General features: G+C 33.7%; 1 protein-coding gene across 4 annotated transcripts in view; it reads left to right on the forward strand.

Annotated features, from left to right (window-relative positions):
- Positions 1 to 18,719, forward strand: part of galnt1 (UDP-N-acetyl-alpha-D-galactosamine:polypeptide N-acetylgalactosaminyltransferase 1) — a 237,148-nt gene that overhangs the window by 99,743 nt on the left and 118,686 nt on the right. For all 4 annotated transcript variants that reach the window (XM_073926065.1, XM_682380.9, XM_073926067.1 and 1 more), the window contains one exon: positions 11,412 to 11,558. In XM_073926065.1, coding sequence (XP_073782166.1) covers positions 11,420 to 11,558 — 139 coding nt within the window. In that variant the 5' untranslated portion in view covers positions 11,412 to 11,419. The remainder of the gene's footprint in view (positions 1 to 11,411; positions 11,559 to 18,719) is intronic.

The following is an 18,719-nucleotide window of genomic DNA, read 5'->3' on the forward strand; positions in this document are numbered from 1 at the left end:
TGTAGCTTTCAAGTACATAGTTCAATAATATAACTTAACCAACAGACTTATTTTAGAAACCCTCAAAACATTTGAACACATTTTACTTACTCATTGTAAATTGTTATTATTGGCTTAAAACATATCAGACTCTGCATCTGAACTGATAGACAGAGAATGGGGCACACTTTAAGGGACAACATTTTCTGAAAACTGTTCCAAACATCTTTGTGTTTAGAATAAGACAGACATCCTGTGTATGTGTTAATGCCTAAATCATTGTTTTCTGCTTTAATATAAATGTACTTCTTTACAAATAGCAACACAAAGCATCAGTGTAGATGGGACAGTAATGGTTGAACAGTAATTTACCATTTATTATCACAGTTACTATACCTGTAATGAGTACAAAAGGTAATTACTGTTATTTATTCTTTGCACTACACAATTTCATACCAATCCTATTTCCTTTATTGTAAAATACTGTTTCCTTTTCTTACAGCAAAACATTGGCTTTTTTAATGTTATTTACTGCATAATCGTAAGTGTTAAAAGTGTACAGTACATTGCATATTACTTTTTGTTAGGGTTGTCAAAAGTGAACTGTTTCTTCAATGCACCGTGATGCAGATTTAGACATTTCAGTATATGTTCAGTAATAGATCATAACCGGCTATTACTTACTGACATCATTCATCTAATATATTGCAGTAGTTTACTATGGCAAGGGAGGCGACTGTGAGTAATTAAAATGCTCCAACTACTTAAAAAAGCAGAAACTCAACAATTCACGGTGTGTTTGCTGGACAGTCTTTCACTGACACTGAAGTTATAGCAGAAGCCCCTGTTTCACTGCGATTGAGAAAATACCTCCACGTCTACCATGGATCAGCTGTGATTGTCGCTGCTGTTTATCAGTGTCACTCATCGGTAAACATCGCCAGAGCGTTAGAGCTAATCACAGCCCTTTCTGTTGAGCACGGAATTAATCATAGTGATGTAAGGACTCGATTGACGGGTTTAGAAAGTGAGCTGGATATTTACATTTGTTTATTTGCTATGAATGCTCATGTTGTTCGAAGTAAAAAAAAATTGTGTATGGAAAGCATTGTCAATGTACCGTGATGATGGCATGATAATCGGAACCGATCCAAACCGTGAGACCAGTTTAGGTTAGTGACTAAGATACTAGTGTTTAGCTTTAAACGCAATTTAGTTGAAGGCCTAACTTGGTTATTTTTTGGTTAACTTAGCAATTTATATAACTATATTCAACTAAGCATGTTAATTAGAGAAGTCATGGAACAACACTAGTTTGTCTTGTAGCCAATCAAAATAATAATAATAATAATAATAATAATAATAATAATAATAATAATAATAATAATAATAATAAAAATAATAATAATAATTTAGGGCTAATAATCTTGAATTTAGCACTTTTTACATAAAGAAATGATTTGCTTAATCCAAACTAAAAGAAATAAGAGTTTCTCCAGAAGAAAAATATCATATAGGAATTGCTGTTAAAATTGATAAAAAATATTTGAAAAATAAATTAGGGCAAAACATTTGTTATACTTAAAACATATTTATTTATGAACATTTTAAAAAGTAAACTTAGATCTGTCTGTCAATATGTCTATCTCTCAGACCTTCAGTCTATTAAAAAATTGTGTTTTTGTCTAAATATTTTATGGAATTCATATTGGTTGTGGGTGTCACACCAGTAAAACAGACAAACCTCTGTGTGTGTGCTTGCGTGTGTAAATATATTAAGCGTTGAAGTGACATTTAACTGGGGTGTGTATGTGACATCATTTTATTCACACAGGCAACTATGTCCTCACATAACCTAATTGCCATCCGGACACACGCAAGCCATGTTACATAGTCACGCAAATGTCCTTTTACATTCGTCATCCTGAGAAACAATTACCATCCAGTGCCTATTAGACAATGGTATTTGTCCAAGGAAGTGTGTTTTGCACATACAGTTCCAAATGCAACAGCAGGACTGTGCAAAAGAGAACAGACGAGATTCATTCCAGCTGTTTTGGACTTGTTTAGATGTACTTTCTGTCATTTTGTATATATTTATTTTGTATTGCTTAAATTTTAGGTGGCATAAACACAATAAAAAAAAAAATTCTAAGCACAGTATTGCAGATTCTTGGATTTTGCGCCACTGTATTGTGATCTAGTCACAAAGTTAAATGAACAACATCCCATGAATTATTCCACTGGATTTCCCTCTCAAGATCCTCCATCATGTTTTTCTCAGTCCGTCGTTTTATGATGCTTTAAATTTTAATTTCCTCCCTTGTTTCTCACTTCTAATCCCTATTAGCTTTTTTTACTGCGTTTAATGTTTGTAAAGCACAGAAACCCCAATAGGCCAGTTATTTTGTTATTTTAATTAATTTATTTTATTATTCTAATTACTTTTGGGCTTATTTGCCCTTATTTATAGGACATTAAAGAGCAGGCAGAAAAGTAAGGCATACTGTAATGTCTGTAAGGCAGGGGGGATCTAATCTGGCCCTAAGAATTATTGGAAAAAATGTAAAATAAATAAATAAATAAAGTGTATTTGCTATAATGTATTTTTATAACAGGAACAAGCTGTTTTTTAAGAGGTGTTAAGGTACCAAAATTTCAGTATTTAGCACTAAAACCAGGTATATGCACAATTTGCGTTAAGCAAAATGAAAACATACTACATGAACAATATTAACATAGTTTAACAACATTTAAATGGTTTAAAAGGTAATCTAAATCATTTTAACAATGTTTTTAAAAGTTATTATTGTGAACACGACAGCAGCTTTGTATCCACACATTTCTCCAATGTCTAAATAATTACACCAAACTCCAGTTTAATATCACCAGCAGCAAAGTATAGATTAGCCTGTCATAAACACAGATAGTCAACCCGTGGACGACACTAGGAACATTATTACAAACCATCTGAATGAATGTACTGTTGTGTAACTTTTGTCTTTCATTATCTTTTTAATTTTCAATGTCTGTTATTTGTTATTGTATTTAATTATAGTTGTGTGTGCATCTTTTCTTTTCTGTATGCATATTCATTTACTTTATGATTTATTCATTGTTTATGTAGTCTGCAATGCTTTGGCAATACTTGACAAGTCATGCCAATAAAACTCTTTTGAACCTAATTGAATTAAATTGAAGAAAGAGAGAAAGACAAAGAGAGAGAGATGACATAAATCACATTTAAATGATCAGAAAGGGCTATACCAGAGCAAGATCAGAAGTAAGTAGTTATACAAGTTAATTATAGTAAGAAAAATACATACAGTTCCATTGCTTTTTTAATGTTAATGTATAATGATGATAAAATAATGTTTACTGATATTTTATAATGATAGTAATTAGGCACGGGTTGGTATAAGTTTTTGACGGTATAACCTTGGATAAAAATACAATGGTTTCACAGTAAAACTGTGATTACTGCTCTAAAATAAGTACTTTTTACATGTCTGGGCAAAAAAAAAAAAAAATGCTTTTTTTCCTCTATTGAACACAGCATATTATATTCTAAGAAACAAGTCAGGCTAAATATGTATGCTATCTTCATTTGTTTCCAACACACAGCTTTAGTTACAACACATAAAAATAGATAAAAAACCCTTACATATATCTTAAAAACGGTTTAACAGAACATTTTTAGTGGTTTTAAAACATTGTCTTTCCAAAACTGCGGTAAAACCAATCTTGAAACTGGTTATCATCCCATGACTAATAGTAATATGAGAACATATAAGTGTAGTAATACTAATATTATTAATAATTATGTTTGATTAATTATTTGTTTAGCTAGCATAATTGAGTACACTCACTATTTTGAAAATTAATATTTTTATCCATTTCACTTTGAGCATAGGCAATGTAATGTAATGTAAACAAAACAGATTTATGAAACAGATATATTTATTAAAATAATATTTTAGTAATTAATTATATTTTTTAATTGAAAGATAATACAATTATATTCAAGCTAATTTTCAAGCAAAAAAAAATTACAACCTACAAAATTTCAACTACATACTAATTTTACATAACTAATTTTATTTCAAATTTTTTTTTGTTTCTCTTGATTTTTTCTTTTTTTTTTAAACTTGTATTATTATTGATTAATATGTAGTAATATTTTTTCTATAACATATACATTTGGTTGTACTAGCTTTTGGATTGTTATCGTAAGTTATTTTGTTAGATAAGCTCCAGATTTGGCTCCAGTACTGACTAATCTAATGTAGGTGCACAAATATAGTATTGTATAGCTTCCTATTCAAAAGATGAATTTAAAAGATAGATTTGTGAGAGGTGTACTAATATATGCTGAGCACTGTACAATATGATTACAACATATTAAATGATAAAAAAATTCATATAAATACTATATACAGTTAACTTGTTCGAATTGTATTTCCATTTACATATTTTGTGTTACTGAATCAAAACCACATACATGCAAAAACCCTTTACTCTTAAAAAATTATCAGCTACACATTTTCATCTGCAGCATTCATATTTTCACTCTTCTGTTTAACACACTGAAAAAAGGATTCATTGCGTTTACCAGTTTTTTCTAGGTAATTGGTTGCAAACTATTTATATGGCCTGAATTTAAACAAACAATTTAAATTGAGTTATGTTCAACTTAATTTGTTTGTTTCAGTTCAGCCCTTATAAATAAAAGCATAAGTAAATCCAATCAGTCATTTGTTCAGTGCACATGCTGTTTTTTTTCTTTTTTTTTTCTTTTTTGGTTGCTCTGAATGAAAGTGTTTATTTCATTCAGTGAGTTTGTTCGCATTTGTGATGTCACTCTTTTGCAGAGTTCACAAGAGATGTTTTTTATGTCTCAGGCTAGTGTTCACTCAGGTGTGTGTGTGTGTTGTCACTGTGATGAATGTTTTGCCCAGCTGGCGTAGGCAGGGGCCTTTGGCGTTGGCTCTGTGATGGACGAGGGCCACCAGAATAGTGCCGTTACCGCTGTGCCAGTCATAACCTTGAGCTCAACACACACACACACACAAACACACTCTCTGACTACTGGTGCGACCCCCGCAGAGACATCTGATGCCAGAGGTTTTTGGCAAGCTTTTGACTGCTCTAACATTATACTGCTCTGTTCTGTCGTGTTTATGTCATTTAAATCTCTCTTAATGGCCACACCTGCGCGTGTTAGAGCTCAGATGCTGACACTTAGATGGAGATGATTATGCTGTATGGATCGTTCTCGGGAAGCTGTGACATTTGCATGATTTTTACATTTTTTTTATTTGTGTTGTATTTGTGGATTATGGTTCAGACGTTGGTAGTCTTGTATTTTTTTAAATTACAGTAACACTTTTATTCAGCAAGGGTTAAATAGATTAAAGGGCACCTATGATGAAAATCATGTTTTAGAAGCTGTTTGGACAGAACTGTGTGTAGGTATAGTGTGTTCACAGTCATATCAGAGAGATAGAAACACAATAAGTTTCTTTTTATTTTTAAATTTATTTCCTGAAGTTAAAATAAGATCCAAATTCTTCCCATTTTCAGGCCCACCTCAACGTGACGTAGGAGTGCAGTTTCCCCGCCCATTGAATTGATTGACAGTCGCATATTAACATGTCTAATTATATCCACAAGACAGAACATGCGTAAATGGGATTAAAACTGGGATTAAAAGATCTGTTCAGCTCGCTCGGATCATCAATCAAATGTGACTAAGAATGAGTTTAACAAGTTTAAAACATTTATAAAACAGAGCATGTTTGTAATGAATTCAGCGATTTTACCATCTTAACTTTATCATCAAAAAGTTTACCCTATCATCTAAAAGGTTAAGGTTATCAAGGTGTATTATGTCACATTTGCGCACAAAAACAGTGCAAAGTTAAATGCGTGTGCCGTGTGTCCCCTGTGTGTGTGTGCGTGTACTTTGTTACGACATTATGTGTGCCTTATTATTGTTTCCACAACGCATATTTCAAATAACCAAAGTTCTTACTGTAGTATTTCTCACAAACGTTACCTGAGGTCTGCTTCCTTCATGTCTGTCACTGTGCTGTTTATCTGACAAAGCTGAGGCGGAGATTGATGCAGGCATGTGGGATTGGGGGGTGGGGAGAACTAGCATTAAAGGCACAGGCCACAAAAACAGCTACATTGTGTTTATAGCAGATAATTCCAATATTCTGAAAGGTCTAATAAATAATCTGATGGGTGTTTTGTGCTGAAACTTTACAGACACATTCTGGAGACACAAAAGACTCTTAAAAACTTAAATCTTTGAAAAGAAGTAAAAGAGGTGCCCTTTAAATGAATGTATTAAATTGATTTGAAGATGGAGCAAAAACTTTTATAATGTTGTTTTCATGATCACCAGCGATCTAACCACTAGAGTTCGCTAGTAAACATTCACTTTCACTTTCACATAAACTACAAATCCACCATGTTATGGACTACAGATCTCAGTCATGCAATACACACACAACCGGTTCCTGAACCTGACTTATTGCAAACACACAGCTGATTTTAGTAACATTACAACATGTTGTAATGTTACTACATGTTGTAATGTTACTAGAACAGATAACAAGACTGAGCAATGAGTTTCTCAAAGTTAGCCATATAAATGTGTGTGTAATTAGTACTTGAGCAGCATCAGCTGTGTTTTTGTGATCAGTCTAGGTTCAGAAACCGGTTGTGTGTGTAATGCATGACTGGGATCTGTAGTTCATAACATGGCAGATTTGTAGTTTGTGTGAAAGTGAATGTTTACCAGCGAACTCTTGTGGGTATATCGCTGGTGATTTCGATAGTTGTGAAATATTACTTCAAATACACTCACACACACACAAACACACAAAAAATACTGATATTAATGATAATAATTTATTTATTAATATTAATATTAATATTAATAATAACATAAATCAATAATATTTTAGTAGTAATATATTATTTTAGTGCTTTGAAAATACTAATATTGTGAGAATATTTTGGAATAAATTATTTAAAAAAACGTTCATGACCCATAAAAAATTATGGAAAATTTTACACATTTTTGTGACATAATTTTAGTATATATTTTAGTGTATATCATAGCATAGTTTAATATAAATAAATTATGTAATAAACCAACAATGCTAAATAATCATTAAATTGTTGTAAAAAAAAATGTATGAGCCATTAAAATGATGGAAAATAGTACACATTTTTGTAAGATTATTTTAGTATATAGCTTACATTATAGAATATTTTAATTTACATGTATATTAATGTAATATACATTTTAATATAAACCATCAATACAACATAAATAAAAAATACAAATAAATAAGTGACATTAATTTAGCTTTTCTTTAAAACTGATCTGTCAAGTCATGATATTATGTACACTATCTTGTTAATTATTAATAGGGTATTATCATGTTACTGTATTACTGTATTATAGTTTTTGAACATTGAGATTTTGTAAATCATAAAAAGGTGCTGTTCTCATATTGATATTTGGGTTGGCCAGAAAAATAAAGAGGAGTATTTTTTTTTGTCTTTCGATAGCTTCTGTCCCCTTTAAAATAACTGTATCAGCAGATTCCCCTGTCCTTATGCAGAGCTCAAAGACACACAACACTTTTTAAAGAACTCTGTGCAGTTGGATGGAGATGCTGACAGACGTTTGGCAGTCGTGTCCTCTCAATGTCTCTCTAGAGGAGGAAAGGCTTTCACGTTTGTTATTTGTCAAGAAAAGAAGCATATTGGTCATCCTCCTACTCAAACATACTACACACTCTGTAATGTTGACAAAAGACAAAAATAAAGTAGATTTAGAAAAATGCCTTAGTGGTTTTGTTGTCAGTACATTGAACATCCAGTCTTGTTTTAGGTAACATTTACATTTAACGGCAGATCCTTTATGTCAAAAACAAATTACATATAAGTAATCAAAGCAAAGAAAGAGCAAGGTAGGTAAGTAGGTAGATAGAACCTGGAAAAAACATAGGGAGAACATGCAAACTAAACACAGAAATGCCAACTGGCCCAGCTGAGACTTGAACCAGCAACCTTCTTGCTATGAACCAATAGTTCTAACCACTGAGCCACTGTGCTGCCCATATAAGATACAGTACTCAGTAATCATTTATGTAAAGAAGTCACTACATGCACACATTTTTATTAAGCTTTCTTTTCCTAACACTGTTTATGTTGTGGGCTTGGTGTGAGTGCAGTCTTTATAGTGAAGGATTACGTTCTTCAAATTGGTTTTGAATTTTTAGGGCTTGTCTGATTTTTTTTTTTTTTTTGATCCTCTGGAGCTTCAAGTCCTTGTGATTTGTGATGCCGTGTAATTACGTTATAATGACCTCTTCTTTATCAGAGCGTATCATACATTGCTCACCTCCCACAGGAACAGCATCCTTCCTTCCCTTGCATATTTCCCTTCTAGTTTTCTCGTTTGCTAATAAAAGATTCATTTCTAGTTCATTAATGACAGCAGCTGGCTGGATTAAAGAAATGTGCTCCCTCTGTAAAGTCAAAGGTCAAATCTGAGATTCAGTTGGAGTAGATTTTGCTATAAGTACTTCAGATCATCTACTAATGTGTGATGGTAAGACTACTAGAGACTAATGTATTATTAGTATTCTCATTTCACTGTGTGAGATGTTTGCCCTCAACGGAGGTCACAGAAAATCATGGAAAAAAATAGATTTTCATGTTGTTTAGATATGCTTGAAAAAAGTGCTTGATGTACTATGGAAAATACTCGTGTTCACAACAAATTGATTCGCACCAATCCTTCAAGACTGTTTATGTAAATAAAGCTGCAAAGAAAGTTCATTCACAAGTATGTCACGAATTATCATATGAGCACCCATATTTACATACTGAAGGCTGTTTAACATTCTGTCTTTTTTATGTGGTGCTGTTCTTTTAGTTATGTCTTATAGATATTCTGTAGCGTTTTAGATAGAGCTCATACAGCCTGTTTAGACCTTGTCATTTCATGTGTTTTCTCTGTTCAGGGACTCCAAAAAATGCTTCTTAGTTTTTGTCCTTTTTCTAGTCAAAATATCTAAAAATTCTTCAATCAAAAAGCATTTCAGCGACAAGCAAACTGATTGTCTTGCTTTCAGAAATAATTTGTCATAATTAAGTGATTTTTTCCTTAAAACAAGCAAAACAAGTTTTGGGAAGTTCAGAACATTTTATTGACTTGGACATTTAAGTCTCGTTCATCGAGATTAATACATTTTTATTGAATCATTTCGTTCAATTTGCCAAAATAACAATAAAATGTTGCCAGATGCTTGCAAGCACATCTACAGCTAGCCCAAACGTTGTTTACACTACAAACAAGTCATAACTAGAATGCTATTATACAATGCTACTAAGAAAGAGAAAATAATCAATCATTGTTTACCTGGTGTTTTATCTTTGATTAACTCTGCTCACCTCTTCTGGCATGTCTTCAAATTTAAGTTGTTCGTTCACCTGACACCGACAGTCCCATATAAGGCTAACCAATGCGCACAGTCTGAACCAGAAACGTAATTAGTTCACCTTTTCAGTCTTCTGGTTTTTGTGTTGTTCGTTCATCACTTGACAGCATTTAAAGAGAGATGATTCAAAACACAAGACTCAAGAAATGAATGGATGAAATATTTTTCCAGCTCTAAATGCATAAGATTGACTTATGTCTTTCACATAATGAACAAACAACTCAAACCGAGGGCTGTTTCTAAATTCCAAGAACGCCGAGAACGGACTCGAGCTCTTGTGGAGACCGGTCTTGTCAAGTTACCTCAGAAGAACGAACTCGGGAGACCGTGAGAACACAGAACACGTCCTGTGAGAAATGATATGCTGCATTCTTACCTTGGTCTTCATTATTGTTGCCAACTATTTTCAACAAAAAGGCGCTAAGCTCTGCCCGAAAAGATGACAGTCTATATATATAAATCTCCAGTAACACAAAAAAGATGCTAGATTTGTCGCTAGACGCTTTTTTGAAAATTTGTCGCTAGGAGGGTCTAAAAAGTCACTAAATCTAGCGACAAAGTCGCTAAGTTGGCAACACTGGTCTTCCTGATGATTACATGACCTTCACACGTGTTTAATGGAAAACCATTGAAACATTACAGCATTCACACAACAATTTATTTTTTTTCCCCTTTCACAGTATATACTATGCATAAAAACCTTACAAATATATGTTGCACAATACAAATAAAACTAATTTTAATATGAATTCCAGCAAATAAACTCCCTTACTGTAGTTATGCCTTTATCAACATTTTCATGATAATGTTCACTTTTATCGTCTCATTTAGGGAAACTCCTGAGATAAATAAGTTATTTCTCTGAACTTTAATGATAAATCTATATAAAATGTTGTGCTTTCCATCTCCTTTATTCAGTCGAGCGAGTTTTGCGCTGAAGTCTGCATTGGTGCATCCTTGATATCAAGAACACATCCAGGAACTTGTCCTCCGTTCTTGCGTTCTTGAGTTTTAGAAACTGAACGTTGACGGTTGATGATGTTGTTACATAAGAACACGAGGATGCAAGAACGCATATAAATGGATCGCAAATTAATGGATCAGATTTTTTTCCGGCTTTAACTGCATATGATTGATTTCTGTCTTTCATGTGATAAATGAATGACTCGAAAAATGAACTAATCTTCCTCTTCACAAATGTGCGCATGCGCGAGTGAATAAATCACTCTCTAAGAGGGCTCATCGTTATCGAGTCAAATTAAAATGAGTGAATCGTTCAAGAATAACCCATCACTGAAGCAAAATAATGTCATTTGGTTAAGCAAAATAATCTTGTTTTCGTTTTGATTTTAGATTATTTCTCCTTCCCCATTGTGAGGTCTCTCAAGTGGTTTGAGCAATGAATATCAGTCATATCCATCTCAGATGCATTTTGGAGGGTATTTAAACCTGTCCTTTTCACAATCAGATAGCTATCCAATTATAAAAAAAAGAAAAAAAAATGATGTGAGCCGGTGTAAACAGCCTTGTAAATAAAGAAGCAAATCTGCTTCTCAAAACTGTCCTACAAGATTTATTTCCAAGCATCAGAGAGGCTTTCTCTGTGGAAGAAACCATTACTTTATCCCTGGACTTCAGGGGAAAGGATAAAATGTGAGAATAGGTCCACTCTAAGGTCTCTTTGGAAACCCCCTAGTGCTTTATTTTGCTGTGAAGATGATAAAGTGTCCATGTTTGTAACTTTTTCAGCTAGCAAGCGCATCTGTGCTAGGCTATTACTCACAACTTTGAGGTTTGGATGGATGTAATATGTGTGTTTAAAGCTCTGTGAAATGTGAAATGTCGCTAACATTTGTTCAGGTGTTTGTGTGTAACGCTGTGTGTGTTTGGTGTGTGTTTCAGGTGTGAAGATGAGGAAGTTTGCGTACTGTAAGGTGGTGCTGGCCACCTCTCTGGTGTGGGTGATGCTAGACATGTTCATCCTCCTCTACTTCAGCGAATGCAACAAGTGTGACGATAAAAAGGAGAGAGGATTGCCGGGGAGAGACAGTAAGTAAACCAACACATGCTGTTGCTTAGATTACCTGTGGTATTGTGTTCACAATTCATAATATTAGCAAACACTAGGGGAGAGCGTGGACGAAAGGATCGCAAGTGTTTGTTTACAAGTTTACACACAGAGGAAGCCGCATGTGCACTCATTAGCAGCATGTACAGAGGTAAATTATATGTGGGGGCATGAGTGATCACTGTGCTCACGTCACAGCAGCTAAAATATACAGTTTATACAGACTTGCGCGAGTTATGCCCTCTTTGTTGAAGGTGTAGTCATTGCATGTCCAGTGTTTTGAACTGTTTTGACAGGAGCGGATTGATCGCCGATATCTAGTGTCTCATCCAACCGTATAGCCTCTCTCGGAATCTCCGCGATTCTCCAGAATAGGCCTTTTAATAGTGGCACCATGACATCCGCAAATTACATAAAATACTCTGGAAATCATGGCGGCGAAAGTGAATGAGCAAGAGAACAGATTGCGAGAGGCACAGTGATGTTCTAAGCTGTATATTTGTTAGGTTAAATGATTGGAAACAAAACAAAATCTTGCTCTATCATCGAGCTCCCAATATTTTAATGGTCTTGCTTGCATGTATTTAGACCTTTTTACATACAAGAACTGAAAGTTCTGTGTTTTTGAAAATATTGGAAGTTCTCTAAAACCTGGCCGGGAATATTAATGAAATAAATATTTTTTAACTTATTTAATATTATAACTTTTTTCCAATATAGGCCTAGTTATTTTTGTAAATTGTAGTTTATAGACCTATTTTACCTGCACTGCATGTTTTTGGACTGTGGGGGAAACCGGAGCACCCGGAGGAAAACCACACGAACGCAGGGAGAACATTCAAACTCCACACAGAAACGGCAACTGACCCAGCCGAGGCTCGAACCAGCGACCTTCTTGCTGTGAGGTGACAGCACTACTTACTGCGCCACCGCGTTGCTTAAAAGATAATGTTTTAGACAGAAATATATCATTTGCTGTGGGGATAACTATCAATATCCAGTGGTATTTAGAAAAAAAATGTAGAACAACTTAAAAATAATTTCACTTCAAACATAAATTGCACATTGTTATTTTGACCCTGTCAGTACGAACTTTTGTGTTGACAAAAGTACAGTAACACACGGGTGGGTCAAAAGTAACACTGCAATATTTGCTAGATTTACTAGTTTAATCTTGTTTATTTGAAAGTAGAGCTGGGCAATATGGCAAAAAAAATTATCACAATCATTTTTTTCAAATCAGTTGATAACGATAATTATCACGATAAATGTAAAATCTTTATATCTATCAATTCTATGGGATTTTCAGCATACAAATCAATTTCTGCAGCTGATTTAACACGTTTTGTAAAATGTTTTAGCTGTCTGACAATATGAATAAAATAATAAGCAAAATAACAATCTTAATTCAGCATTTACTGTTTTCAACAACCAAAGACATTACCTACAAGTTATTGGATATTAAGATCAGGGAAAAAAAAATAGCTTGGAACAAGTAAACGGTGAGTTAATGGTAACCAAATTTTTAGTTTTGGATGAACTGTCCTTTTAATGGTGAGTATGGTGAATTTGTGGCTCGTTTCCACTGACTGGTACAGAACGGTTTGGGTCGGTACGGGTCACCTTTATCAGTCTTGCGTTTCCACCATCAAGGGTACCCTTTTGGTGGACATGGTGTATGACAGAAAGTTTAAGTTGCATCATTCTCACTCAAGGAAATATCTACAATAAAGCTTTACAGGTCGTTCACATATTATATGAAAAGCACTTCTTACAAAACAGACGCTTTACACACATCAATACTTCTGTATAAATGTTTATTACTAACTTTTCTATGAACAGGATTTGATCATAACTGCAGATCAATGTCAGTGTGAAATGTACTACTGTAAAGTCTGTAATTATATTAAATAAATAAAGAAATGAATAAATATGAACTCATACAACCCCTTACAGTCTCCAATATTTTCCAACTACAGAAAAACTACACACAGCAGACATTTCTTAGTAGAAGTTTGTTATGTCAGATATAGACGCGCGGCAAGCAAAAGGAAGTAAGCAAAACCGCTCGCGCTTCACACTGGCTCATAAAAAACTACGAGGCACAGGGTTCTGCTCTACTCCATAACTTTGTGGCTGTTCATCAAGACAACGACAAGGTTTGTTTGAGCCCAGATCGACCATGGCTCTTTATTGGTGGGTTTTTTGTTTTCATTCTGGCTTGTTGCATAAACAAATGACGTATCTCTGTAAACCAATAGCGTTCAGCTGCTCATCTAGCTCCGCCTTTTGGTACCCCTTCAAGTGTTTGGTACCCTTTTGAAAGAGTGCCGAAAAAGTGGTAAGGTACGGTTCGGTACGCCTTTTGACAGTGGAAACGCATTGCGGATTGCATAAAACCCTGTTATGTGCATATCTCCGTTATATCCGCGGATGTTTTAATCAAATTTGTCTGACAGACTGGCACGAATGGGCCTATACAGACTCATTTTATAAATCGTGCATTACGGCGAGACATGCAGGGGGCATCTCCATTCATACAGCGAGCTTCTGAGCTCGCATTCTTTAGACCAAGTTTATTCTTCCGAGGTAATCTAAGAAAATTATAAGTACTGCCAATAGCCTGTAAAGACTATCCAGCTCATGCTGCTTAAACCGCGCTTTGTTAATGAATTAAAATAAAACCATGAAAATAGTTTAATGAATTGCGGGTGGATGATGCTCCATGGAAAATAAGGATTTAATTAATGATCCACTGCTGTTGTAAATGTCTGTGATATATTTGCCGCATTTGTCATGAAGAATAAGTCTTGAGCATCTGATATCTCCTCAGTAATTATGTCCTTTAAATATACAGTATAAAGGTTATCTTATCTTCGATGAGGATATAGTGGTATTGGAGATTTTTCAAAACAAATATCTTTATATTAAAAAGGAAACAAGCTTGACAACAAAATCAATGTCGTAACAAATGCCCTTAAATAATGCAGCCTGTAGTATACATCAAGCATCAGGTGTTGATTGAGGTTGTGTTGTCTGTCATATCTTTCGTCTGTCTTTTCGAGGTTTTTTTTTTTCTCGTTAGGCACGGCTTTCGAAAATGATAACATGAAACTCTGCTGGGTAGTTGCGCTAGTTTACCAACACTTGTTTGGGTTTGTAATTTTATTAGCATCTTCATAAGGGTGGTATTGTTTTAAATGATGAAACAGGTTTGTGGTGTTGCCTGCTTTTGGATGACACGAGTTGTCTGCGCAGTTTACACCTTTTTTACCTAATTTTTTTCTCACTCCTCCAAGTGCAACTAACACTGTATGCATGTAAACTTGTACTGCGTGTGGCATCCAGAAGGGCAGGCTGAAAAATGCCTGCTCAGCGTTACACACAGTGCGCAAATATTATCTAACAACTATCGAACTGTCATTATCGTTTTATCGAAAAATTATATATTGTGATAATTATCGATATCGAATTATCACCCTGCCCTATTTGAAATATATCCGACTATAACCTTATTAATGTTAACTACAAACACATTTTGTCCTTTATTTTTGCAAATAATATTAAACTGCATTTTCATTTTAGATTTCAGCTCCATCAAATGTTTTAAAAGCAATCTAACAATGCTAAATGTTACAATATTTTACAATTTTGAAAATTTTTATTATCATTGGCATATATCAATATGCAATAATTTATAAAACATATGAATCAAAACACTGAAAACTCAAATGTGGAAGTGAAAAATAATGAATGGCTCATTTAAGTGGGACACACAGTAAAAAAGTTTTACTTTCGTCCTCACAAGAACTTTGCCATTTAAACCTGATTTACTTTTAAACTGAAAAACTCAGAGATTGCAAACTTAAGGATGTGTTACTGCACTAAATAACCTGTAGCTTGATCATTACTTTAATGCATGAAAAGAGAAGCACAACTTGTAATAAGAAAAAAATAACTGCTACAATAATTTACTTTCTGCGCTTAAAAACTGAAATTCAAAATCAGCTGATATTTGGCATGCTGAAAGTGTTGTTATAGCCTGGAAAGCAAATTTTTTCATGACTTCGAGAAAATTAGTTTGGTTATTTTGTCCCACGCTACTTTTGTTCTCGTGTTCCCCAAGTATCTTAATAAACTACAAATTATCTGTTTATAAATAAGGGGTAGAAATTGGGTTTAGGTTTTGGATTTTGGGTGGCTTTAGGGATGCAGAATAAGATCATTCATTATAAGTACTAATGAACAGTTATTATCTTAATAATAGGCATGTAATAAGCCAAGTTAATAGCATGCATTGTGACCTTGCCCCTTTTTTCTGTTTATTTGCTGATGATAGATAAATTCTTCTATTTCTGTATGTTTTAGGACATTTCATTACATTTTGAAATCTCTTTACATTTTTTACTGACAAATTAAACTTGCTGCTGTATTGTTATTATTATTATACTTGCAAAAATAACTGTAATAATTTAACCAAAATCAAAAATACCATGGGAAATTCAGTGTAAGCAATCTGAAGATTAATGAACACCCTGTGTCTCGCAAAATTGCTCATTCAGTGTTTTAATTGTGAAAAGACATCTTACAAACATTGAATTTAGCTCATCGGTTGGTTTTTTGATTAATTGAGCTCTAAAAAAGTGTGTATAAACTTGCACTATATTATCCCATATGTTAACTATGGTTTAATTAAACTGTTAGTGGTGATATAATCAAGTTAATAAGTCTTAAAATCATACATGCATCATTAAAGCAACTTTGAAAACCTATGAAAATACTATTGTTTTAGATGTAATTATTATAATACCGGTTCTTGCATAAATCTCCTGAAAACCTGGATCTTAATTTTATTTTAAGCCAAATATTAACAATTATTTTGTGTTTATTGTAATAAAAAATGAAATGGCTGTAAATAATACTTTGTTTACAGTAAAAATCTTTTCTCTCTCCAATTTAAATACATATAGTACCTGGATGTTCTCAAGAGAAGGTTTTGGCAGGTTTTGCTAACCTCTGGGGACCGTTTGGTTCCCAAAGTGTACTGTAGCTAAATATCTCTAACACACACACAGCTAAATCCACACACACTTTTCACTAGAAATGTGTGCCTGATGGTGTTATATTGTGAAATATGGGAAGGTATTGAACTGTGTATTTCTGTGGGGGTGAAAATGAGTGCAGAAATAGAAATATAATATGATAGTTTTAGAGCTGTATTGACTTTATATCATCTGAGGGATATAACCACGTTCCAGCTGTGAAGCTTATCTTGGAGGATGTAGAAAATAGAAGAGCGGAAGAAAAACTTGGAGCAGTACTTCTCGGCTGCTGGAGTGGAAATCCTCACTGTACACTGTAAAAAAATCTATTGAATTTATGATTTCCATTTAAGTAGCTGCCAGAAATGGACTGTAAAAATGTAGTAGCAACATTCTGGGTTCTTCAGATTCAACTTAAAAACATAAAAAAGTATAAAATGCTAGTTGCCTTTGTAATATACCACACAGGTTGTAAAAAAATACTGTAGCTTACTAGTTAAAGTAGCTTGCTATAAGTGAATAATAATACCTGCCTATAGAAAAGACCATCATGGGAAAACAAATGTCAATAAACATAAGCAATGAACAATTATAATACATGATATAATATCTTATTGTACAAAACTGACAACATCAGCAAAAGGCATTAACACGTATTTCTATTTATGTTAATATATTTTATTAAGTGTGATCTGTCATACAGGGAATTCTGGGAATTTAGATATGTTAATATTACTTGTATTAAACATGTTTACTGTAAATCTACATGAAATATTTTGTTAGACCTGTTTAAGTTACTTTTAATGTTATAATTATGATGATATTTACGTTACATTTACACTTTCAGATTTTTTTAGTTCATCAAGATTTTTTTATAGATGTAAAAATTGAAACTGTTATAAAAAACTTATGTAACAGAACAATACTGTTACAGTGTTTGTGCTTTCGTCTAGTAGAAGACATGCATTATGTAAATGAATAGTTTTCTTTATACTATATATTTATAAAAACAGTCCATATTGCACTTATTGGCTCATCTAGTATATACTGTATATCATTTCTCAATCTTAACTTTTAAAATGTCCTTTCTTTCCTCTTGTGTTGATGTGTATACTGTATGTTTATTGAGCTCCTGAAAACCAACAAATTCCTTGTGTGTTATTACACACTTGGCAAATAAAGCTTATTGTGTTTCTGATGAAAAGAGCAGAAACAGTGTTGACCTTATTCTTCATGTACTGAACTAGTGGGCAGAGCCATTGAATTTTTTTTGTCTTGAGACTTCCGGTGTTCTGATGATCTGTGCTGCCTTCTCAAAATGTGCTACCAGTAGCTTATTCTGTCATGTTTCAACTACCAAAACAGGGGTAGCACATATTTTCAGCTTCAAATATCTATCGAAATTAACTACTATTCTAGTGAACAATGTAAAAAAGGGAGTAGCAGCTTCAAATGTCTATCAAAGTAAACTACTGCCTTAATTTAAAAAAAAATTTATTTCATTACTTTTTATATTTAATTTGTTTATTAGAGTGGTAGTTCATTCCGATTAAAATTTGAAGCTGACAAAATGCACTACCCCTGTTTATTTTACCCTTCTTTAAAGGGCCATGAAACCCCCTTGTTTCAGCAGGTTTTTTTTACACCTTTACTTTGGAAAAAGTCAGGAAAGTGGGCATGTCCAGCTCTATATAGCTGGAAGTGTCGTCGGAGAGGAAAGAAGCAAGGTCCGTAAAAATGTTCATAAAATAGGAGTGTCACAGAGGCAAAACAAACAGACGCAAAAAGACAAAAACAGTGACTTTGTTTACATGGACATCAGTAATCGAATTATTTGCCAAATTAATTAAAAGGTGGACTTTAACTGCAGTTTGGCTCTTTCATTCAGGAATTTCATTCATGCCCCTCGTGACAAATGAGATATTTAATTTGAGGAATTGCTGTAAGTGTGTATTTTTCATGCAATGTTTGTTAGCGCAGGGCGAATGAAAGGAAAAACTCTCCGCATTTCTATGTAACTAAGATGCACTCGGTAGGTAGAGTCAGAAAGTCATGTGTGTTATTCCTGTCACAAAATGCGGCGAAAATCCCTCACGACGG

The sequence above is a fragment of the Danio rerio genome, chromosome 16, assembly GCF_049306965.1.
Source record: "Danio rerio strain Tuebingen ecotype United States chromosome 16, GRCz12tu, whole genome shotgun sequence".
Classification (NCBI taxonomy): Eukaryota; Metazoa; Chordata; class Actinopteri; order Cypriniformes; family Danionidae; genus Danio; species Danio rerio.